General features: G+C 49.3%; 1 protein-coding gene across 1 annotated transcript; it reads left to right on the plus strand.

The window, feature by feature from the left end:
- Positions 1-24057, plus strand: LOC144695697 (vesicle-trafficking protein SEC22b-like). Its single transcript, XM_078566654.1, has 5 exons — positions 1-222; positions 11946-12055; positions 16254-16414; positions 19055-19201; positions 23770-24057. The coding sequence occupies exons 1-5, from the start codon at positions 28-30 to the stop codon at positions 23916-23918; spliced, it is 762 nt and encodes a 253-aa protein (XP_078422780.1). The 5' UTR covers positions 1-27; the 3' UTR covers positions 23919-24057.
- Positions 24058-24733: the final 676 nt, after the last annotated feature.

The following is a 24733-nucleotide window of genomic DNA, read 5'->3' on the forward strand; positions in this document are numbered from 1 at the left end:
TGCGCTGACGCGGCGCTGCAGCGCAGAATGAGCCACGTCACTCAAAAGCGGTGCCACATCCCCGGGACTCTTACCTTTGCAGCAGCCCCCGAGTTGGTGCGCTCTGTCTGTCTGTCTCTCGGCGTTAAAAAAAAAACAAAAAGAGAGATGATCCTGATGACTATGATCGCCCGGGTGGCGGACGGGCTGCCCCTTGCCGCCTCCATGCAGGAGAACGAGCAGGTAAAAAGCAGCAGAGGAGGAGAGAGAGAGAGATTGAGAGAGATTGAGATCCTTTCCCCAGCTCCTGCTGTGTTATTGGGGCACTGGAGTAGAAGTAACAGGGTTTACAGCAGCAGGTATTTACTCAACATGCACACACTCACCTAGGCTCTCGGGTAGAAGCATATTGGCTTCAGGCCTTTTTCCTTTTGCAGGGTTCCATAGTTCTGCAGTATAATTGATCCCCCCCCCTCCCCACCTCAGTTTGCATTCTCTGCTGTTTGACTGTATGCAAGTAGTCCATTGCCTTCTTCATGTCTCCATAGAAGGGAGTGGGTGATAGTGCCTGTGTTGTGTTGCCAAGAATATGCCATTCTCTGCCACCTGGGAGCTTTCAGGTGGGTCACGCCCTTTGTTGCACTTGCACCGAGCAAAACTGTCTGCCAGCTCTGGGTTGCCTGTTTGTAGGAGACAGGTACTTTTTGAAGTGTAGTCATCGTTGTAGTGCACGAGACGTGGCAGCCAGTTTGCACACAGCAAGCTCCCACAACCAGCACTGTGTTAATGACTGTAAAATTTGTTGCTTTTTGGCGGTGTTGATAGAGGGATAAATATCGACCAGGAGACTGGCGATAGCTCGCCTGCCCAGCTTTAAAATAGTGCCTTGGTATTTTGTGTGCCAACTGAAGAGGACAGACAGGGCCCACAGGCCCCAAAAGATGGCACCTCAGGTAGTGTAGTGCTCCCTCAGTACTGCACTGGAGTGTTAGCCAAGATTATGTACTCGGGACCCTGGAGTGGGGACTCGAACCCACAACTTTGTAACTCTAACCATATCAGGCAGGATGTAAGCTCTCTTTATTTACGACGTGGAAGTGTCCCTGCACCTGTGAGTCACCTACATTGCAACATAGAAAACCTGTGGCGTTGAGTATTCTGAGACCCTTTCTCACCTTCCCCCTCCCCCTCCTCACTGATAGGACCTCCCAGGCAGTGGGGTGACTTAATGGAAAATAGTGGGTGCACCGGGTGCAGATTTTGTACCCTTACTGGTGACATTGCCATTGATCGAACTGGCTGAGAAATTGGCAACGATTGTAGTGAGATTGCTAATCGTTGAAGGAGGATTCACTATCTGTCAGGGTTCTGTCTCTTGCTGCCAATTGTGATATTTGCTGGCAGCAAACATAAGGCATGTTAAAGCACTTGTCAAATTGCCCATGACTTTTGTGAGTGCAGACAGACATTTAGGATGGATCTGAAGTGGTGATCACATCTTGGATTCAGACAATGGCTACAATTTCATCGGTGGGATTTGTGATATCTGATTTACCTTGTGATAAGCTGCCTGACCCCCTCGATTAGATTCCAGTCTGTAACTCACTCCCGGGTATCAATCAATTATTTTATATGTAAACCATCTGAGCCTTTCGATTAGATTCCAGTCTGTAACTCGCTCCCAGGTATCCATTATTCTATATATAAACCAGCTAAACCCATCGATTAGATTCCAGTATGTAACTCGCTCCCGGGTATCCATTCCTCTATAAACCATCTGAACCCCTCGATTAGATTGCAGTCTGTAACTTGCTCCTGGTTATCCATTCCTCTATATAAAAACCATCTGAACCTTTCGATTAGATTTCAGTGAAACAGTGAATCCTGCAGTCAGGTGAAAAAGGAAAGAGCCAGTCCACAGTATGGGTCCAAGATCCACAGTATGGGTCCAAGATCCACCCTCACCCAGGCTCCAGTCCCATGGCAGTGCCGTGCTCTCATAAGGAGCCTCCAGCCCAAATGTCAACAAGCTGCCTTCATCTCCCCTCACCTCCAATACCTCCACATCATTTGTACCCACTACTTCGTAAAGAATGGGCGAATATAGTGATGGTGTGGTGGTACAAATCTCAGTTCTATGACAGGAGGACGGCACGGTGTCCAAGTGAGACACTTGCCTTGGGGTGTAGGAGCAAGAGAAGGCCATTCGGCCCATCTGGCCTGCTTCGTCATTCAGTTGGACCATAGCTGATCTGTGACTCAAACCCATTTACCTGCCTTTGTCCCTAGATACCCTTAACCAACAAAAGTCTATCCCTCGCAATTTTGAAAGCTCCATTTGACTTGACTGCATCCCACAGTGTTTAAAGAGGTTGCTATAGAGATAGTGGATGCATTGGTGATCATTTTCCAAAATTCCATCGATTCTGGAATGGTTCCTGAAGATTGGAAGACTCATAGGCGTCTACAGCACAGAAGGAGACCATTCGGCCCATCGTGTGCACGCCCGTCCACAAAGATCGGACAACACTAATCCCATTTTCTAGCGCTTGGCCCATAGCCCTGGAAACTATGGTAACACAAGTGAATATCTAAATACTTCTTAAATCTTACGAGAGTTTCTGACTCAACCACCCTTTCAGGCAGTGAATTCCAGACTCCCACCACCCTCTGGGTGAAAACATTTCTCCTCAACTCCCCTCTTTGCCTTCTACCTCTTACCTTAAATCTATACCCCCTGGTTATCGACCCCTTTACTAATGGAAAAAGTGCCTTCTTACCCACCCTATCTATGCCCCTCATAATCTTATACACCTCTATCAGGTCCCCTCTCAACCTTTGTTGCTCCAAGGAAGATAACCCCAGCCTATCCAATCTTTCCTCTTGCTCAGACCCTCCAGTCCAGGCAACATCCTGGTAAATCTCCTCTGCACCCTCTCTAGTGCAATCACATCCTCCCTATAATGTGGTGACCAGAACTGCACACAGTACTCCGTTTGTGGCTGAACCAACATAACCTCCCTGCTATTGTATTCTATGCCTCGGCTAATAAAGGCAAGTATCACATATGCCTTCTTAACCACCTTATCTACCTGTCCTGCTACCTTCAGGGATCTATTGATATGCACACCAAGGTAGCAAATGTCACCCCACTATTTAAGAAGGGAGGGAGAGAGAAAACAGGGAACTACAGACCTGTTAGCCTTACATCAGTAGTAGGGAAAATGCTAGAATTTATTATAAAGGATGTGATGAATGGATACTTGGATAATCATGATCATAGTCAGCATAGATTTGCGAATGGGAAATCATGTTTGACGAACTTGTTAGAGTTTTTTGAGGATGTTACTAACAAAATTGATAAAGGAGAGTTGGTGGATGTAGTATACTTGGATTTTTAGAAGGCCTTTGATCTCCACAGGAGGTTGATTAGCAAAATAAAAGCACAGGGGATAGGAGGTAACATACTGACATGGATTAAGGATTGGCTAACAGGCAGAAAACAGAGAGTAGCATTAACTGGTCATTCTTGTGTTGGCAGGCTGTGATGAGAGGGGTATCGCAAGGATCAGTACTTGGGCCCCAGCTGTTCACAATATATATCAATGATTTGGATGTGGGGACCAAATGTAATCTTTCCAAGTTCGCGGATGATACAAAGCTAGATGGGAATGTGTGTTGAGAGAAAGACGCAAAGCGGCTACAGGAGGATTTGGACAGACTTAGTGAGAGGGTAAGAGCATGGCAGATGGCATATGATGTGGAAAAATGTGAGGTTATCCACTTTGGTAGAAGGAACCGATGTGCAGAGTATTTCCTAAATGGTAAGAGATTAGAAAGCGTACATGTACAAAGAGACCTTGGTGTCCTTGTCCATAAGTCACTGAAAGCTTAACATGCAGGTGCAGCAAGCAATTAGGAACGCTAATGGTGTGTTAACCTTTATCGCAAGAGGATTTGAGTACAGGAGTAGTGAAGTCTTGCTTCAATTGTATAGAAGCTTGGTTAGACCGCACCTGTAGTACTGTATGCAGTTTTGGTCCCCTTACCTCAGAAAGGATATTATTGCCATAGAGGGAGTGCAACGAAGGCTCACCAGACTTGTTCCGGGGATGGCGGGACTGTCTCATAAAGAGAAATCAAGGAAACTGGGCCTGTATTCTCTAGAGTTTCGAAGAATGAGAGGTGATCTCATTGAAACCTATTTATAGGAATAGACAGGGTAGATGCAGGTAAGATGTTTCCTCTGGGAGCCTGTAGACGTACTGTACTTAGATTTCTAGAAGGCATTTGATAAGTTGCCACATCAAGATTATTAGAGAAAATAAAAGCGCGCGGTATAGGGGGTAACATATTAGCATGGATAGAAGATTGGCTGGCTGGCAGAAAGCAGAGAGTATGCATAAATGGGTCTTTTTCTGATTGGCAGGATGTGACGAGTGGAGTCTCACAGGGGTCTGTACTGGGGCCTCAACTTTTTACAATTTACATCATTGACTTAGGTGAGGGGAGTGAAGACATGGTAGCTAATTTGCAGATGACACAAAGATAGGTAGGAAGGTTATGAAGAGGACATGAGGAGGTTGCAGATATAGATAGGTTGAGTGAGTGGGCAAGGACCTGGCAAATGGAGTTTAATGTGGGAAAATGTGAAGTTGTTCACTTTGGCAGAAAGAACAAAAAAGCAGAGTATTACTTAAATAGAGAACGGCTGAATAATTCTGAGGTGCAGAGGGATCGAAGTGTTCTAGCACATGAGTCACAGAAAGTTAGTGTGCAGGTACAGCAATAATTAAGAAGGCTGAGGGAATGTTATCCTTTATTACAAGAGGGAGTGAACATAAAAGTAAGGATGTTATGCTTCAGTTATACAGGACATTGGTGAGACTGCACCTCGAATACCGTGTGCAGTTCTGGTCTCCTTATTTAAGGAAGGATGTAAATGCATTGGAGGCAGTTCAAAGGAGGTTTACTAGATTGATACTTGGAATTAGTGGGTTGTCTGATGAGGAAAGGTTGGACAGACTTGGCTTGTTTCCACTGGAGTTTAGAAGAGTGAGGGGTGATTTGATTGAAGTATACAAGGAATACTTCCTTTCCCCTCGAAAGGATGTTTCATCTTGTGGGTGAGTCCAGAACTAGGGGGCACTGTTTTAAAATTAGGGGTCACCCTTTTAGGACAGGGATGAGGAGAATTTTTTTCTCCCAGAGAGTTGTGCGACTTTGGAATTCTCTGCTTCAGAAGGTGCTGGAGGCGGGGTCATTGAATATTTTTAAGATAGAGGTAGATAGATTCTTGTTAAGCAAGAGAATCAAAGGTTATTGGGGTTAAATGGGAATATGGGAATCGAAACACAATCAGATCAGCCATGATCTTATTGAATGGCGGAGCAGACTCGAGGGGCCGAATGGTCTACTCCTGTTCCTATTTCTTATGTTCAAAATAAGGGGAAGCCACTTAGGACCGGGATGATGAGAAATTTCTTTACTGAGGGTTGTGAATCTTAGGAATTCTCTACCCCAGAGGGCCATGGAAGCTTAGTCATTGAGTGTGTTTAAGGTAGAGATTGATAGATTCCTGATTAACAATAGCATAAAGGGTTATGTGGATAAAAGGCATTGAAGTGTTCGATCAGCCATGATCGTGTTGAATTCGACTGGCTGAATGGCCTTCTCCTGTTCCTTTGTTCCTTTGACTCCTGCATCTGCCAATTTTGGGGGAGAGAATTCCTGATTTCCACTACCTTTTGTTTGAAGCAATGATATATTCAAGGCTGAGTTAGACAGATTGTTGATTGATAAGGGAGTTGAGGGTTATGGGGGACAGGAACAAATGTGGCATTAAGGCCACAATCAGATCAGCCATGATTTTATTGAATGGTGGAGCAGGCTCGATGGGCTGAATGGCCTACTCCTCCTATTTCACATGATCTTCCTGATATCCCTCCTGAATGGCACAGCTCCAATTTTAAGAGAATCCCCTTGTTCTTGATTTACCCCATCAGCAGAAATAGCATCTCTGCATCCTACGTCATATGGTCCTATAAGTATATTCAAGGCTGGGATGAACAGATTTTTAATCAGTGAGGGAATCAAAGGTTATGGGGAAAAGGCAGGAAAGTGGAGTTGAGGATTATCAGATCAGCCATTGATCTCATTGAATGACGGAGCAGACTCAATGGGCCGAATGACCTACTTCTGCTCCTACGTCTTATGGTCTTACCCTATTCTTCTTCTTGAGTTCTCTGCCTGAAGGTCGGTCTGACCCATGGCGCTGCCACCTCCACCATGGGTTGGGAGAAGGAGCCAGGTCCCAAACCCACCCAGCTGGGGCAGGGATCGAACCCATGCCGTCCGTACTGATCTGATCCACACCGGCCCTCCAGCCAACTGGCCCAGCCCAAGGAGCCTGAGTCGCTGTAGCCCGTAGCTATGGATAGTGATGGGAGAGGCTCCAGTTTCTTTCCATCACACGGCTGACCTGGAATCTCTCCCACTCTTACCACCTGCCATTGGCATGTGTTGGAAGGATTTACAAGTTTATCCCCAACCAGTTTGGCCGCGTTATGAACGCCCCTTTCTCGGGCCATCGAGTCCCGAGGCGGGACTTGAACCTGAAACTTCTGACTCGGAGGCAGGGATGTTATCCACTGCGCCACAAAACCTCCTCACTGCCTGCCCTATTATTCAGAAGAAGCTTCTTAACCCGAAGAACGGCGAGAATGTGGGAATTGCTACCGAGGGAGTGGTTCAATAGTATAGACGCATCTAAGAGCAAACTGGGCGAGTATAGGAGGGAGAAGGGAATAGAGGATTAGGATGGTAAATTTAAATGAGGAAAGACGGGAGGAGGCTCGAGTGGAGTATAAAGGCCAGTATGGATTGGATGGGCCGAAGGGCCTGTTTCTGTGCTGTATATCCCCTGTAATCCAATGTAAAGCCCCTTCTAAAATTTTAAACACTGGACTAATAGGCCCACTAAAAATTTCTTGTGTATACAGAATATTTTAATCCAAGTATGAAGAGAGTACTGGAGCCAGCATCACCTAAGAGCACTTCAACACCATGTCTGTAATGAAGATACTTAATTGTAACAGGATTAGATGGGCTCTCTGACCAGTTTCTTTGTGAGCCTTGCTGCGGGGGTTTTGAAATCAGTTCGTAGCAACAATTACTGCTTGAAAAGGACGAGTGTTTTAACAAAATATTTTAGAGAATCAGTATTAATATGCCTTCCTCTGTGGAATGATTTAAGAAGCTCCCTTTCCACAAGTTCTGATCATTAGAGATGTTGGCAAATCATTTAAATACAACCAGAAAATGCATTTAAAGTTGGTAAATCACCCCGGTGCTATTAGTTTTCACTCTAAGCAGCACTGGTCCAAAAAGCAGCTTAATTGTAGGGAAGGCACAATTGCTATCAATTTTAAGCAGGAGAGGGTGGTGATAAGTAATTTTGAACAGCGTTTAGTGAGGTTAATGATGGTGCTGTGATATGGGCCCAGAAAAAAATATGGAGTGGTATAATTAACGGCAAGGCTCACTTACTGCACAATTTCCCACTCTCTCGGCATAGAGAGGAGCGTAGGAACAGGAGGAGGCCATTCAGCCCCTCGAGACAGTTCCACCAGTCAAGGAGGTCACTGCTGACCTGTGCCATTTCGGCAGAGTCAGTTCGCAGGAAAGTCTAGGCTGCTGTTCCATTTATTGGAACGGTGCAGGAGGTGAAAGAGGCAGAGGTTAAAGTGGGATCGGGACTGGGACCGGGGAGGCAAAGCAAAAGTGATGAATCACCAGTCATAGTCACGTTGTGCCAACCCTTCAGGATAGCCCTGGAGTCACTGAGAGATGAACATTAATCTCCTGGACACTGCTACCAGCAACACCCAGGAAAAAAGTCAAGGACATTTAAAGAAAAAAAGGTATTTTTTGCATTCTCTTTTTGTATACCTGTGAGAAAAATATTGGAGATGGTGAAAAATGACTGTTTTTTTAATGGTTGGGCCGGCAGGGAGTCATGTGACGAAACCTCTTGGCGTGGCTTCAGTCAGAGTTGGCAACCCTGTGAAGGTGTTCAGGGAAGCAGCCACCTAGTCTCTGTTTACAGTGCGTAGAGTACAGCAGCTTAAAGGAAGGACAAGGGAGATGCTGTGTCACCTGGAGGAGTGTTCGGGGGCCCCAGGCAGTGTTGTGGGTGGAGATAAATGAGGCCCGGTGTTGCATCTCCCATCAATGAGGCAGTTGTTGTATTGCCAGGTGTGAGGGGAGGGCAGCGGGAAGTGGGAATGTTGGAAGAATGAGCAAGGGTGTTAAGGAGGGACTCTTCCCACTGGAAGGTGGGCGGAATGGAAATCCTCTTTGAGGATTTGGGTGGGGTTGGAACGGTATATTGGCCTGGCAGATATAGAGGTGACTAGAGTGGAAGATGAGGATGAGGGGAGGCAGTATCTACAGCCAATGAATATCTATCTTAGTTTTCATACACCATGGGCCATTATATACAATATAATAAGTATTTCTGATATTGGGGCTTCTTTATATGCTCCTGAACAATCAAGAGTCCCTCTTGCTTCAAGTTTCTCTTTTTCCAAACACTACCTTTCAACCTCTTGCAATTTTATCACGAGTTATGCTCGAGCTGCTTCTCTTGTAGTCATTGGTGGCTCAGTGGGTAGCACTGTTGCCTTTGAATCAGAAGGTTGTGAGTTCAAGTCCCACTGTAGACACTTCATGTATTCTGACATTCCTACTGATGGAATGTTGCACTGTCGGAGGGTCAGCACTGAGGGAGAGCTGCACTGTCGGAGGGTCAGCGCTGAGGGAGAGCTGCACTGTCGGAGGGTCAGCGCTGAGGGAGAGCTGCACTGTCGGAGGGTCAGCGCTGAGGGAGAGCTGCACTGTCGGAGGGTCAGCGCTGAGGGAGAGCTGCACTGTCGGAGGGTCAGCGCTGAGGGAGAGCTGCACTGTCGGAGGGTCAGCGCTGAGGGAGAGCTGCACTGTCGGAGGGTCAGCGCTGAGGGAGAGCTGCACTGTCGGAGGGTCAGCGCTGAGGGAGAGCTGCACTGTCGGAGGGTTAGCGCTGAGGGAGAGCTGCACTGTCGGAGGGTCAGCGCTGAGGGAGAGCTGCACTGTCGGAGGGTCAGCACTGAGGGAGAGCTGCACCGTCGGAGGGTCAGCACTGAGGGAGAGCTGCACCGTCGGAGCGTCAGCACTGAGGGAGAGCTGCACTGTCGGAGGGTCAGCACTGAGGGAGAGCTGCACTGTCGGAGGGTCAGAGGGTCAGTACTGAAGGAAAGCTGCACTGTCGGAGGTGCCATCTTTCGGATAGGACATTAAATTGAGGCTGTCTTTCCTCTCAGCTGGAGGCAAAAGGTCCTGTGGCACTATTTCACAATGGCGAATGTTTATTCCTCAACCAACATCACCAGAACAGCTTATCTGGCCATTATCACGTCGTTGTTTGTGGGAGTTTGCTGTGAGCAAATTAGCTGCAGAGTTTCCTACATCACAATAGTGACTACACTTCAAAAAGTACTTCATTGGCTGTAAAGCACATGGGGGATGCTCTGAGGTAGTGAAAGGCTCTGTGTGAATACAAATCTTTTTGTCCCTCCAAAGATGTGGTCCTCAAATACTTCTGCACCTGGCACCCGCCACCCCCCCACTCCCCCCCACCCATGCAAACCTTTAGTTAAAGTCAACATTATTAACTGATTAAAGCAAGATTAAAGCAAAACACTGCGAATGCTGGAAACCTGAAACAAAAACTGATTAACTGATTGCCTTCCACGATAACTCATCCTTTACCCAGCAGCTCAGACTACCACTGCTTACCCTACCCAGCCTTCACTTCTTTCCAGAATCAAGCGTGCCCCTACTTGCACAGAACTGGCATGATATATCGTCTCTCTCTCTGTCCTTCCTGACCGTGCTGTGTTCTGAATTGTAAGCATTGACCCTTTAGCTGATGCGGCAATAAAGGAAAACATCACCAACCAAGGGAGCAAAGGGCGATCAGATTGTGGGTCCGGTCAGAAAGCCAATAAACAGCCTTCTACTCCCTCGTGCTGTGTAAGTGTTTTCCTATATTGGAGCTTCAATAAAAAAAAGCTTACTGGAAACATTTTAAGGCAGACATGAACTGACATTGATTGAGGATTGTGAGAATCTATTTTATCATCACTGTCAATGTTCACAGCAAAAGATGATATAGAGTAATGAATACCCAGGAGTGAATTACAGACTGGAATCTAATCGTGTTGTACCTGCTCCAGGAGTGTTTGATGGGACAGTGTAGAGAGAGCTTTACTCTGTATCTGAACCGTGTTGTACCTGTCCTGGGAGTGTTTGATGGGGACAGTGTAGAGGGAGATTTACTCTGTGAACCATGTTGTACCTGCCCTGGGAGTGTTTGATGGGACAGTGCAGAGGGAGATTTACTCTGTATCTAACCTGTGCTGTACCTGTCCTGGGAGTGTTTGATGGGGACAGTGTAGAGGGAGATTTACTTTGTGAACCATGTTGTACCTGCCCTGGGAGTGTTTGATGGGACAGTGCAGAGGGAGCTTTACTCTGTATCTAAACCATGTTGTACCTGCCCTGGGAGTGTTTGAAAGGGACAGAATGGAGGGAGCTTTATTCTGTATCTAACTCCTGCTATACCTGACTTTGTAGTGCTTTACATTGGCATTGGATCTCTGAAATGTGAACAGTCAGCTTCAAAATGATACCCCTGACGAATCTAATTGAATTTTATAATTATGTAACAGAGAAGGCTGATGAGAGGAATGCGGTGGATGTTGTCTATATGGATTTTAAACCGCTTGACAAAGTACCACATAAAAGGCTGGTTAACAAAATTAAGGCTCATAGAATAGAAGATCAGTGTCCAGTTGGATAAAAAATTAGCTTAAGGACATAAAACAGTGAGTTGTGGTAAATGGTTATTTTTCGGACTGGAGGATGGTAGAGAGTGGTGTTTCCCAAGGGTCACTGCTAGGGCCACTGTTTTCTTTTGAGATGTATAATGACTTGGATGTTGGAAAACAGTAACATTTCAAAATTTGCTGATGCGACCAAACTTGGAGATGTGTTTACAGTGAGGATGATATGAATCGACTATAACAGGACAATGATAGGCTAGCAGAATGGGCAGGCAGGTGGCAGATGGAATTTAATACAGAGAAGTATGAGTAGATGCATTTTGGCAGAAGGGATGCAGAGTGGTAAGTTAAACATAATGACATGGTTCCAAAGAGTGTACAGGGACAGAGGGACCTGGGGGTTCATGTGCAGAGATCTTTGAAGGTGATGGGACATGTTGAAGGGGTGGTCAACAAAGCATATGGGATCTTGGGCCTCATGAATAGAGGTGTTGAGTACATAAGGAGGGAAGTTAAGCTGAAACTTCATCAACCTCTGGTTAGAACCACAACCGAAGTACCGCATCCATTTCTGGTCACCACCACACTTTAGGAAGGATGTGAGGGTTTTTGGGAGGAGAGTCACGAGGATGGTTTCAGGGATCGGTGGCATTTTAATGTCAAGGTTAGGTTGGAGATGCTGGGGTTGGGCAAAGGAGGTTGAGGGTAGATTTAATAGAGGTGTATAAGATTATGACAGGTTTAGATAAGGCAGATAAAGAAAAGCTGATCTCATTATGGAACAAGGATTGGGGGACACGAGTTAAGGTTTTGGGGAAGAGATGCAGAGGGCGATGTGAGGAAGCAGGTTTTTATGGGACAGATGGAACTCACTGCCCACGAGGGTAGTGAAGGCGGAGACATTGAATGATTTCAAAAGGAATTTGGATGGGCAATTGAGGGCAATAGGCTCCCAGGGCCTACGGGATTGGCGCAAGGGAGTAGGACAGACTGGGTTGGTCTACAGCTGGGCTGGCATGGATTGAATGGGCCAGATGGACTCCTGTACCGGAATGACTCTATGCCTGATGTTGTTTGTTACAGTCGGGCCGGAATCTACAGGAGTATCAAAACCAGGCCAAGCAGCTCTTCCGGAAGCTGACGGAACATTCTCCGACACGATGCACCCTGGAGACGGGACTTCTGATGTTTCAGTATGTGGCACCGATCAGGTTTATCAATTGTATGTGAGATCGGAGCTAGGTTTGCCGGCAGTGTTACTGTTTTAAGTGTTTGCCTCAACTCCCTGGTGCCCCCTACCATCAGCGACTCCTTTTCAAGGCGGTTTGAGTAAATTAATGTCCTGAAGGTGTGAGATTCAGCGAGTGAGTTAGGGTGCAGGAGGGACAACGATCGATGGGTGAGTTAGGGCGCAGGAGGGTCGAGGGGTGAGTTAGGGTGTAGGAGGGACGAGGGTCGAAGGGTGAGTTAGGGCGCAGGAGGGTCGAGGGGTGAGTTAGGGTGGGGGCGGCGAGGGTTGAGGGGGTGAGTCAGGGTGCAGCAGAGATGAGGGTCGAGGGGTGAGTTAGGGTGGAGGGGGGGCGAGGGTTGAGGGGCGAGTCAGGGTGCAGGAGAGATGAGGGGTGAGTTAGGGTGGAGGGGGGGCGAGGGTTGAGGGGTGAGTCAGGGTGCAGGAGAGATGAGGGGTAAGTTAGGGTGGAGGGGGGCGAGGGTTGAGGGGTGAGTCAGGGTGCAGGAGAGATGAGGGATGAGTCAGGGTGCAGGAGAGATGAGGGGTGAGTTAGGATGGAGGGGGGCGAGGGTTGAGGGGTGAGTCAGGGTGCAGGAGAGATAAGGGTGAGTTAGGGTTGAGGGGGGCGAGGGTTTAGCGGTGAGTCAGGGTGCAGGAGAGATGAGGGTTGAGGGGTGAGTCAGGGTTCAGGAGAGATAAGGGGTGAGTTAGGGTGGAGGGGGGCGAGGGTTGAGCGGTGAGTCAGGGTGCAGGAGAGATGAGGGTTGAGGGGTGAGTCAGGGTGCAGGAGAGATGAGGGGTGAGTTAAGGTGGAGGGGGGGCGAGGGTTGAGGGGTGAGTCAGGGTGCAGGAGAGATGAGGGTTGAGGGATGAGTTAGGGTGGAGGGGGGGCGAGGGTCGAGGGGTGAGTTAGGGTGGGGGCGGCGAGGGTTGAGGGGGTGAGTCAGGGTGGAGGGGGGGCGAGGGTTGAGGGGTGAGTCAGGGTGCAGGAGAGATGAGGGTTGAGGGGTGAGTTAGGGTGGAGGGGGGTGAGGGTTGAGGGGTGAGTCAGGGTGCAGGAGAGATGAGAGGTGAGTTAGGGTGGAGGGGGGCGAGGGTTGAGGGGTGAGTCAGGGTGCAGGAGAGATGAGGGTTGAGGGGAGAGTTAGGGTGGAGGGGGGCGAGGGTTGAGGGGTGAGTCAGGTTGCAGGAGAGATGAGGGTTGAGGGATGAGTTAGGGTGGAGGGGGGGCGAGGGTTGAGGGGTGAGTCAGGGTGCAGGAGAGATGAGGGTTGAGGGGTGAGTTAGGGTGGAGGGGGGTGAGGGTTGAGGGGTGAGTCAGGGTGCAGGAGAGATGAGGGTCGAGGGGTGAGTTAGGGTGCAGGATGGGCCAGGCGGGAGGGTTGAGTTAGGGTGGAGGGAGGGACTAGGGGTGAGGTAGGGTTAGTGTGACACAGCCGATGGTGAAGGCTGAGTTGTTCAAATCCCAGAGCGAAACTTGAAGCAACTGTCATAACCCATTTTTGCAATTTGTATATTCCGAGATGCTGACTTTGAATTCAGGACCACCGAGTCTCGAGGTTTTTTTTATATAAAACTAAATTAAACATTTATTAATTTAACAACAAACTAAATACGTACAGCTGGCTACAAATTACTACTATAATAACTTTTTAACAAATCCCCAAATTAATCACCCCCAGGTAAATCTCCAGTGAGGTAATAGTAACCCATAGATTTTAAATAGACACTGGGCAAAACACATTTGAGCTTACGAGTTCTGAATAAGGTTCCTTTGCAAGTTGGTTGGAGGTGTACAGGCTGATTTGGTCTTAAATGCCTCTACCTTACACACACCAACTCCTTCCTTTTTACACCCAGCTTTCCCTTTGAATGTAAATTTTCCATTGTATCACTAGATCTTTTGAACTTCAGCTCTTCTAACAATAAAACCCCTTTCATAGCACCGTTTTTATTAGTAAGCTGAAAAACATAAACCCATTGTTTGGCTTTTTCTAGCTAGGTGCAAGATTTTATCTGCAGTCTTGAATGGTTTATTCAACAAATGCAAATGAACACTTTACCTTACACACCTCATCTTCCGACTAGGCACTTTACAGCCTTCCGGACTGAATATTGAATTCAACAACTTTAGATCTTTAACTCCCTCCTCCATCCCCACCCCCTTTCCGTTTCTTCCCCCTCCCTTTTGTTTTTTCCAATAATTTATATAGATTTTTCTTTTTCCACCTATTTCCATTATTTTTAAATCTATACCTGTAATGCCCTGTCAGTCTTTCCACCCCACCCCCACTAGAGCTGTACCTTGAGTGTCCTGCCATCCATTCTTAATTAGCACATTCGTTTAGATAATATCACCACCTTCAACACCTCTTTGTTCCTTTGTCTGTGACATCTTTTGATTATCTGCTCCTATCACTGCTTGCTTGTCCCTACAACCACCCCCCACCCCCAACTTCTCTCCCCCCACCCCCAACCTTAAACCAGCTTATATTTCACCCCTCTCCTAATATTACTCAGTTCTGTTGAAGGGTCATGAGGACTCGAAACGTCAACTCTTTTCTTCTCCGCCGATGCTGCCAGACCTGCTGAGTTTTTCCAGGTAATTCTGTTTTTGTTATGGATTTCCAGCATCCGCAGTTTTTTGTTTTTATGACTTTACCTTACCGTTCTCCTTACTGTTAACCCAGTTAACATCTCAAAACTACTGTACATCAAAGCACCCAGACTAGCTGGCTTTAATCCAATTAAGACACACACACCCTCCCCAGACACAGACCCCCCCACTAGAATTCTATTTTAAAAAATAATTTCCAATAACATTATACACATTAGTATCTCCTCATTACAGGGTGGAGGGTGGGGTGAGTGTTGAGGGGTGAGTTAGGGTGCAGGGTGGTCGAGGGGTGAGAGCAGCTGGGGAAGCAGTTAGAATTCGATGTCAAGGTGGACAATCCTTCGGCTGACCTGGTCTGAATGGTTGTGATGCCACCAGGAATTGATCCCTCAGGGCAATGAGTTCAGCGTACGGGTCTGGCTTGGAGGGCCTCAGTCACAACTTGAGCTGCTCCTCAAGTTCCACTTGCCGAGCAAGCGGCCGCATCTTCTCTGGTCCGTCCTCAAATGGTTGAAGGTTGTCCAGACTTTCCGTGGAAGGTTGAAAGCTGGGACCTTGCCACTCGGGTCAGTTACCAGGCTGTGGAGTCAGCCAGGAGGTGTGCCATTGAGAGGTGGGGCTGTCTTCAGTTTGTAGGATGTAGAGTTGGAGCTATAGGATTTCAGGCTGGTGGGTGGGGTGTTATTTTTTTGAGGCCCTGTGTGGTAGTGCTTTGTTAGCTGCCAGCCGGTGGTGTTCTTTCAGGAGAATGCTTTCCCTGCGGACATCAGGATGGTCAATGTGTGCTAGCACAGGAAGCCACGGGAGTTGTGCTGGTCTCAGTGTTCCAGAAATAGGCCTCATGACTTCCCAGAGGTGGACATGTTATTTTTATTTATTTGTTCATGGGATGCAGGCCTCATTGGCGAGGCTGGTATTTGTTGCCCATCCCTAATTGCCCTTGGACTGAGTGGCTTGCTAGGCCATTTCGGAGGGCGGTTAAGAGTCAACCACATCGCAGTGGGCGCGGAGTCACAGGTAGGCCAGACCGGGTAAGGACAGCAGATTTCCTTCCCACAAGGGCATTAGTGAACCACATGGGTTTTTAACAACAATCAGTGGTAGTTTCATGGACACCATTCCAGAGACTTGCTTTCAATTCCTGATTTATTGACTGAATTTAAGTTCCACCATCTGCTGTGGTGGGATTTGAACCCATTTTCCCAGAACTCGAGCCTGGGCCTCTGGATCATTAGTCCAGTGATATTCCGCCATCTTCCCCCATAGATACCCTTTATGTGGAGGTTCCTGAGCCAGGTTGAGCAGCTGTGCTGTTGGGTAGACCAGGGCGAGGGAAGCAGTGTATGTTGTGTTGGCTCTGCTCCCTCAGATGGTACCTGCTAGCTTCCGTACGAGATTCACTCTCGCCTTGGCCTCGACGCCAGTGTCCTGGGGGGTGTTCACCAGACTTCATCCCACAATGCCCCATTACTCACCCGCAAATTCCAGTATCCACGCAAACTGTCAGGCCGTTTCATTGGGATCTTTCTGTGTACGCCGGCAGCTACCTGATAGACCGAGGCGTCTGCTACCTGGTGCTGTGCGAGGGGAACTACTCCAAGAAGATGGCCTATGCCTTTCTGGACGATCTGCAGGCGGAGTTCAGCGAGCTCTACATTAAGAAGGTGGCGACCGTCTCCAGGCCCTACGTTTTCATCGAATTCGGTAAGAATTTCAGGGAGAAATGGTGAAAACCGGGGAGGTTGAGGGGGGTGCGCGGGGTACGGCCTTTCAGCTTGGGACGGGGGGGAGGATCTGAGGCGTTGGTCAGCTTGGAGAGCTCCCGATGCGCAGGACCTGGGCACTTACACGCTCAGTTACCTGTAAAATTACAAAGGATCCAAATTTTGCTCTTGCACAATTTAACACACGTTCCCAGAAAAATTGACGCTATTTCTGACTGACACCAAGTTTCCAATCACCGTACTTGTTTCACTTTAAAGGCAAACTTAACAGTCACTTGATAGTGCAGAGAGAAGAGGCTTGCTGTCAAAACGTTTTGCCTTGCACTCATCGGGACAGAGGCAAGGTTGCCGAATGCCAACTAAAGCAAAGGGGAACATTAGTTCCCTGGTGCAGTCTCCACGGCAACACCTCGACCAATCAGAGCAGACTTGCCAGTCAGCTTCCCTCTTCTCACGCAGTACAAATTGTTGCTTCCTTTGAAATTTGGCATTCTTGAATTTGTCCTGAGGAGTGCCAGGTGAAAAGTTTTGGCAGCATGCCTCTTCCCCTCCCACCCCCCCTCGCTTGGATGTTTAATGGTCATGCTCACCCCTTTGTGTTTTGATGGAGGGCGTCAGGGAGAAGAGTATTAAACTCGGACATGCTTGCGTCTGTGGTTGAATGTCCGACCATCACTCATTCCCCCGGCTCCCAGGGGTGGAGGGCCACCTGGACGGGGTCCCAGGTAGTTCACTCGTGCCAGGAGTCAGAGCCGTCGGGGGAGAGAGAGGAGGGGCAGAGAATTCTTAAAGTTTTGTTCTGGTTTAAAGGAAACCTGACATAGCAGTGACAGTTCGAGCTGTGATGTATTTGCTGAGTTGGTGTTGGTTTTCCCTGGTGCCAGTGCGTCAACCAAAGAAGAAGTCTCGCAAGACCAGTTACCAGGGCGACAGCTCAGTTGGAAGAAAAATCAGCAGCGATGATTGATTGTTAATTGGTTTCCAAGCTGCATTGTAATTGAGATCAGTTCATGTCTGGGTCACAGTGACTGTTAAACAAGCCTAACCCTTAGGCCGCCGTGCCAAGTTAAGGAATGACATGCATTTATACAGTGCCTCTCTCAACCTCAAATGTCCCAAAGCACATTACGGGCAAGGAAGTATTTTTGCAGGGCAGTCGCTGCTCTAATAAAGGAAAGGCAGCATCTCCGACAGGCTGCAGTGTCAAAATGACCAGGCCTATTGCTTTTTTTTTTGGATGCAAGTTGAGGATAAACTGTGGCCAGGGCCTGGGAAGATTTCCCTCTGTTCTACTTTAAAGTAGTGCCGTGGGATGTTTTACACCCACCTGAGAGGGCAAATGAGACCTCAGTTTGCTGTCTCATCTGAAATTTGACATCTTTTAACAGCGCAGCACTCCCTCGGCGCCGCCCCTCGGACGGCGCAGCCCTCCCCCGGCGCCGCCCCTCGGACGGCGCAGCCCTCCCCCGGCGCCGCCCCTCGGACGGTGCAGCCCTCCCCCGGCGCCGCCCCTCGGACGGCGCAGCCCTCCCCCGGCGCCGCCCCTCGGACGGCGCAGCCCTCCCCCGGCGCCGCCCCTCGGACGGCGCAGCCCTCCCCCGGCGCCGCCCCTCGGACGGCGCAGCCCTCCCCCGGCGCCGCCCCTCGGACGGCGCAGCCCTCCCCCGGCGCCGCCCCTCGGACGGCGCAGCCCTCCCCCGGCGCCGCCCCTCGGACGGCGCAGCCCTCCCCCGGCGCCGCCCCTCGGACGGCGCAGCCCTCCCCCGGCGCCGCCCCTCGGACGGCGCAGCCCTCCCCCGGCGCCGCCCCTCGGACGGCGCAGCCCTCCCCCGGCGCCGCCCCTCGGACGGCGCAGCCCTCCCCCGGCGCCGCCCCTCGGACGGCGCAGCCCTCCCCCGGCGCCGCCCCTCGGACGGCGCAGCCCTCCCCCGGCGCCGCCCCTCGGACGGCGCAGCCCTCCCCCGGCGCCGCCCCTCGGACGGCGCAGCCCTCCCCCGGCGCCGCCCCTCGGACGGCGCAGCCCTCCCCCGGCGCCGCCCCTCGGACGGCGCAGCCCTCCCCCGGCGCCGCCCCTCGGACGGCGCAGCCCTCCCCCGGCGCCGCCCCTCGGACGGCGCAGCCCTCCCCCGGCGCCGCCCCTCGGACGGCGCAGCCCTCCCTCGGCGCCGCCCCTCACTCCATCACTACTGCATTAGCACGATGGCCTTGATTTGGTGCTCTAGCCTCTGGGGTTTGATTTGACCCCTGAACCCTCTGACTCACCAAGGCTGACCCCTACGTTGGAGGAGCTATTATCGTTGCCTTCCTGGTGAGATCAGTGAAACTAAAGTAGAGACAGGATCGAGCTTGGAAAAGCCTGGTTAAATGTGGCTCAGTACAGCGCCTACCAGCCGGTTCTGTATCCACTGACCAGAGCCATTAACTCTCTCACCCAACCGATTGGCACAGTTGGTGCCCTTTTGCCCAATTGCTGAGGCTGGCATTGTCTTGGTCAGTTTGTCAGCACCTGTTTTGCCCGCTGAGGGCGCAGACATTGCTTGTGTTCCTGTTGGCCCTCACCAGCTTCTTTTTATTGTCACCTCTTTCTCTGTCTCCCCTCCCTCCCCCCGGCGCCCTGCAGACACCTACATTCAGAAGCTGAAGAAGTCGTACAGTGACTCGTGGTCTCGGCGCAAACTGGGCTCCATTAACAGCGAGCTTCACGACGTCCAGAGGATTATGGTGACCAACATCGAGGAGGTACTGCAGCGAGGGGAGGCGCTATCGGGTGAGTGGCAGTCGGCTGCAGGTTGGCATTGGCCAGAGGCTCAGAATCCAGAGGGGCACGGCTGTAAGATTAATGGCCGTTAAACCAGAGGGGAGGTGGCGAGAGTTTGTTTGCGCAGCGAGTTGTTGTGATGTGGCCTGAAGGTGCAGTGGGAGCAGATCCAATCATAACTTTAAGATGGGCTTGGGATAAATACTCGAGGAAGAAGAAAGACTACAGGGTGATGGGAAATGACTGGGGCTAATTGGATCGCTCTTTCCAGGGGCCAGCACGGACAGGATGGGCTGAACAGTCTCTGTATGTGCTGTTTGGTTCTATACTGACTAGACGTTAAGGGAAGGGGTGGAGAGAGTAATGGAGTGGAGGGGGGTGTGGGGGCGATAGGCTGAATTTGGAAATATAGCCCTGAGCTCTGTGCATTGTATGTCTCTTCATTGTCTCCTCCTGTTCCCCAGTGTAATTGGATTTTAGTGGCTTTCTATCAGCTCGGTTCTGCAGTTATTAGGCTGCCCGAATTAGATGCTCTGTGACTGAGCGTGCCTCGTGTTACTGACTCATCCTGTGTGACATGTTTGGGGAGCTATGCTCCCTTGACAAAGTGTCACGGAGTCATTTATGGCACAGAAGGGAGGCCATTTGGCCCATCGAGCTCTCCATGGAGAAATCCAGACTGCCCCATCCCCTGCTGTGTGTTCCTGATTTGACATCTCCAATCCTGCCCTCTGTCTGGACACGTTGTGCCTCCTCTAGCTCTCTGCTCTGGTGCATATTTTTGCCTTTATATGCGGGAGTCGCTGGCAAGTCCAGCATTTGCTGCCCATCCCTAATTGCCCTTGAGAAGGTGGTGGTGAGCTGCCGCCCTGAACCATGGCAGTCCCTGCGGTGTAGGTACACCCACAGCGCTGTTAGGGAGGGAGTTCCAGTGTTTTGACCCAGCGATGGTGAAGGAACGGCAATCGTTCTATGTTGGGATGGTGCGAGCCTTGGAGGGCAACTCACAGGTGGTGGTGTTCCTTAGATTTACATAAGATATATGGCACAGAAACAGGCCCTTCAGCCCAACCAGTCCATACTGGTGTTTATGCTCCACTCGAGCCTCCTCCCACCTTTCCTGATCTAATCCTACCATCGTAACCACTTAATCCCTTCTCCCTCATGTGCTTGTCCAGTTTCTCCTTAAATGCATTTAGACTATTTGCTTCAACCAGTCCCTGTAGTAGTGAGGACCACATTCTTATCACTGTGAAGAAGTTTCCTTAGAACCGTAGAAATGTAATGGCACAGAAAGAGCCCATTCAGCCCATCATGTTAGCGCTGGCCGCAAAAGAAAAATTAAAACACCAGCCGCCCATTCTAACCCCATCTTCCAGCACCTGGTCCATAGCCTCGCAGGTTACAGCACTTTAGGTGCAGATCCAGGTACATTTTTAATGCCTCAGGGTTTCTGCCTCCACCACCAAACCAGGCAGCGAATTCCAAACACCCACCACCCGCTGAGTGAAGAAGTTCCTCCTCATGTCCCCTCTGATCCTTCTACCAATCACCTTAAATCTGTGCCCCTGGTAATTGACCCCTCTGCTCGGGGTCGACCCTATCTAGGCCCCTCACAATCTTGAGCGCCTCAATCAGGTCACCCCTCAGCCTCCTCAGTTCCAAGGAAAACAACCCCAGCCTATCCAATCTTTCCCTAAAACTGCAATTTTCCAGCCCTGGCAACACTCTTGTAAATCCCCTTTCCAGAGGCAATTATGTCCTTCCTGTGATGTGGTGCCCAGAACGGTACAAAAAATTCCAGCTGTGGCCTAACCAGCTCCGTCATTACATCCCTGCTTTTGTGTTCTATACCTCGCCCAATAAAGGATAGGATTCCATATGCTTTCTTAACCACCTTGTCCACCTGTCCTGCCACCTTCAGGTATCTGTGGACATGCACTTCAAGGTCTCTCACTTCCCCGACCCCTCTCAATACCCTCACATTTATTGTGCATTTCCTAGCTTTGTTTGCCCTCCCCAATGCATTACCTCACACGTTTCTGGATTGAATTCCATCTGCCACTTTTCTGCCCACTCAACCAAACCATTGATACACTCTGGAGATAACTCTATCTCCTTCACTATCAACTACACGGCCAATTTTCGTGTCATTTGCAAATTTCCCATCATGGCCTCTCATATTTAAGCCCAAGTCCAAGACCCAACACTGAGCCCTGTGGATCGCCACTGGAAACTGTTTTCCATTCGCAAAAACATCCGTCGACCATGACCCTTTGTTTCCTGTCACTGAGCCAAATCTTGGATCCAACTTTCCACCTTCCCCTGTATCCCAAGAGATCTCACTTTCCTGACCAGTCTGCCCTGTGGGACCTTGTCAAATGCCTCACTGAAATCCATGTAGACAACATCCACTGCAGTACCCTCATCAATCCTCCTTGTTACTTCCTCAAAAAATTCTATTAAGTTAGTAAGACACGACCTTCCCCTCACAAAACCATGCTGACTATCCCTGATCAATCTGTGTCTTTCTAAGTGACAGTTTATCCTGTCTCTCAGAATTGATTCCAATAATTTTCCCACCATTGAAGTCAGGCTGACCGGCCTCTAATTTTCTTGCCGATCCCTCGCACCCGTTTTTAATAATGGTACAATGTTCGCAGACCTCCAGTCCTCTGGGATCTCACCTGTATCTAGTGAGGATTGGAAAATGATCCCTGGAGCATCTGCTATTTCCTACCTGACTTCCTTTAACAGCCTGGGATACAATCCATCTGGCCCTGGTGATTTATCCATCTTCAAAGATGCCAGTCCCTCCAGTACTTCCTCTCTCACTATGCTTATTGTATCTAATATTTCACACTCCTCTTTAACTAGAATGCCTGCATCATCCCTCTCCTTAGTGAAGGCAGAGACAAATAACTCATTGAGAACCCTGCCCACATCTGCTGCATCCACCCACAAGTTACCATGTACATCTCTGGTAGGCCTTACCTTTTCCTTAGTTATTCTCTTGCTCTTAAAGTACTGGTAAAACATCTTTGGGTTTTCTTTGATTTTACCTGCTAATATTTTTTCATATCATCTCTTTCCTTTCCTAATTACCTTTTTTTTGACTTCACCCCTGTATTTTCTATACTCCTCTCGGCTTTCTACAGTGTAAGTTTTTTGCGACTGCCACAAGCTTTCTTTCTGCTTTGTCTTACCCTGTCTGCTTCTGGATAACCAGGAGGCTCTCGATCTGACAGTACCGCCCTTTTCCTTTGTGCGGACATGTCTACACTGTGCCCATAGCGTCTCGCTTTTGAATGCCTTCCACTGGCCTGCCACTCATTTCCCTTCAGGTAGCTGTAATCAGTCCACTGGCACCAGATCATCTCCCAGCTTTGTAAAAATTTGTCGTTCCCAATTCTCTTCCCCCTGTGCAAGTTTGAATTTGCAAGAGGTGAGTGGGGAGACTGTCAGCAGGCCTGGCCTTTAGATTTTTACCTCGAATTTGCTTGCTTAACTTTTACAATACATGTATTCTGCAATAGGCTAACAAGACTCCGACTAATGCTCTGCTGGGGGGGGTGACCCTGCTTTGTGAAAGCCCTATGGCTCACGGAGAGGGCTCCCTGATGGCAAGCAGCATTCTGCAGCTGTGGCGCTGTAGCTGGATGGTACCCCTTGCCGATCGCCAGGCTTACCTGGCCTTCAAGGGTGCCTCAACCCAGAGGCAACCTCCTCTCCTTTCTGCAGCCTCAGCAGGGGCCATTGCCCAGGCCGCTCGCCCTCTGACTGAGGCCAGCAGCTCTAGGAGTTTGGCCGCCGCCCTCAATTGGATGCCCGTTCTGCTAGTGGCCTCTTAATTGCCTGCGACTGGTAAACTGATGCCCAGGGTCTCGTGGTGCGCCAGTACCCCTCCAGGCGGCGGACGAACCCCGGCTTTAATAAAATTTCAGCCCATGTCTGTATATCCAGGCAGGCAATGTGCCAGGTAGCATGAGGGGTTAATTATTTCTGTCCTGTGGAAAAACCCCTGTGGGGTGGAGGTAGAGTCAGTCAGCACAATACCAGTTTCAAACTTGTTTCTTAATTGATGTAAAACAAGAGCTTGGAAATGATCCCACTCTCCAATGTGGCTTCTTCACTTTGACCCCAACTACCCGCACCTCACCCCAGGCCCCTTGTTCACGATCCTCTTCCTGAGGCGTGTACTCAATCCCAAGCCCTTGTTCCTGGTTCCATGTGCCTATTCTGAGGTTTTCCTCCCAGTTCCTTATATCTAATCACTGGCATAGTCCCAGCTTTCCCGTACCTGATCCTGGACTCCGCTCCCATCTCCTTGTTCCTGATCCCAGCCTCCGCTCCTGTCTCCTTGTTCCTGATCCCAGCCTCCATTCCCTGCTCCTTGTAGCTGAGGGGGTCACTCTTAGTAGCCTCTTGAGCCACCACATGACCTTTGACCTCTACCTGCGACACTTGGTGACGTAAGTGTTGACTATACCCATTTGTTTGATGAAGGCTGGCAGCAGGGATGCGGGGACGAGCAGGTTTTGAGCCTCCTCCCATTCTAATCTTTCTTTCTTCTTCAGCCCTGAACACCAAAGCGAGTAACCTGTCCAGCCTGTCCAAGAAATACCAGCATGATGCCAAAGAGCTCAACTCCAGGTCACGCTTCACCAAGGTGGCAGCCACTGGCATCTGCCTCTTCATGGTGATGCTTTACTTTTGGTGGTTGTGACTGGCATCACTCAAGATGAGCGGACGGACACGGAGGAAACTCTGGAACCAAGTAACATGGACCTTTTAACCGGGAAAGTTCTGGAACACTAACAAACTGTACCGCCGACTGACAATGTAAAAATGACTCTATTGTACAATCCTGGGTGCTCGTCTTTTGTGGGCATTTTTTGTCATTGCCCAGATGAGGGGTGTTGGTGCTAGGGAATGGAACACATCCAATTACATAACACCAAGTGTTGGCATCAAACACTCCCAGGGCAGGTACAGCACAAGTTAGATACAGTGAAAGGCTCCCTCTACACTATCCTATTAAACACCCCCAGGGCAGCATGGGTTAGATGTAGAATAAAACTCCCTCTACACTGTCCCATCAAACAATCCCAGGGCAGGTACAACACAGGTTAGATGCACAGTAAAGCTCCCTCTGCACTGTTAGGACCGCAGCTGATGTTATTCGCTGAGCAAGCCAAATTCCAGAGGGAAACTTGTCTTATTGATCATACCTTTTTTTTGATATTCTGAAAATGAGGGGAAAACTACTGATCCCAGAAGCATAGAGTCCCAGTAACACATTTAGGATTTTAAAATTAAGAGATTTATTAACAGGAAGGAAAAGAAAACTTAAGCACACAAGATTAACATTACACAGTTAAACAGTCTTACAAAACATTCCCCCAAAACAACCCACTTGGTTAGAATACACAATTAAACTACTTGGCAACAGCTCCCTTAAAGATTTTAACCATGAAAATCCAGCAATATTACCCAAGGTAAAACATTCTGCTACTTAAATAAACTATAACACGTGACTTC

This window comes from Cetorhinus maximus, chromosome 21, assembly GCF_964194155.1.
Source record: "Cetorhinus maximus chromosome 21, sCetMax3.hap1.1, whole genome shotgun sequence".
NCBI lineage: Eukaryota > Metazoa > Chordata > Chondrichthyes > Lamniformes > Cetorhinidae > Cetorhinus > Cetorhinus maximus.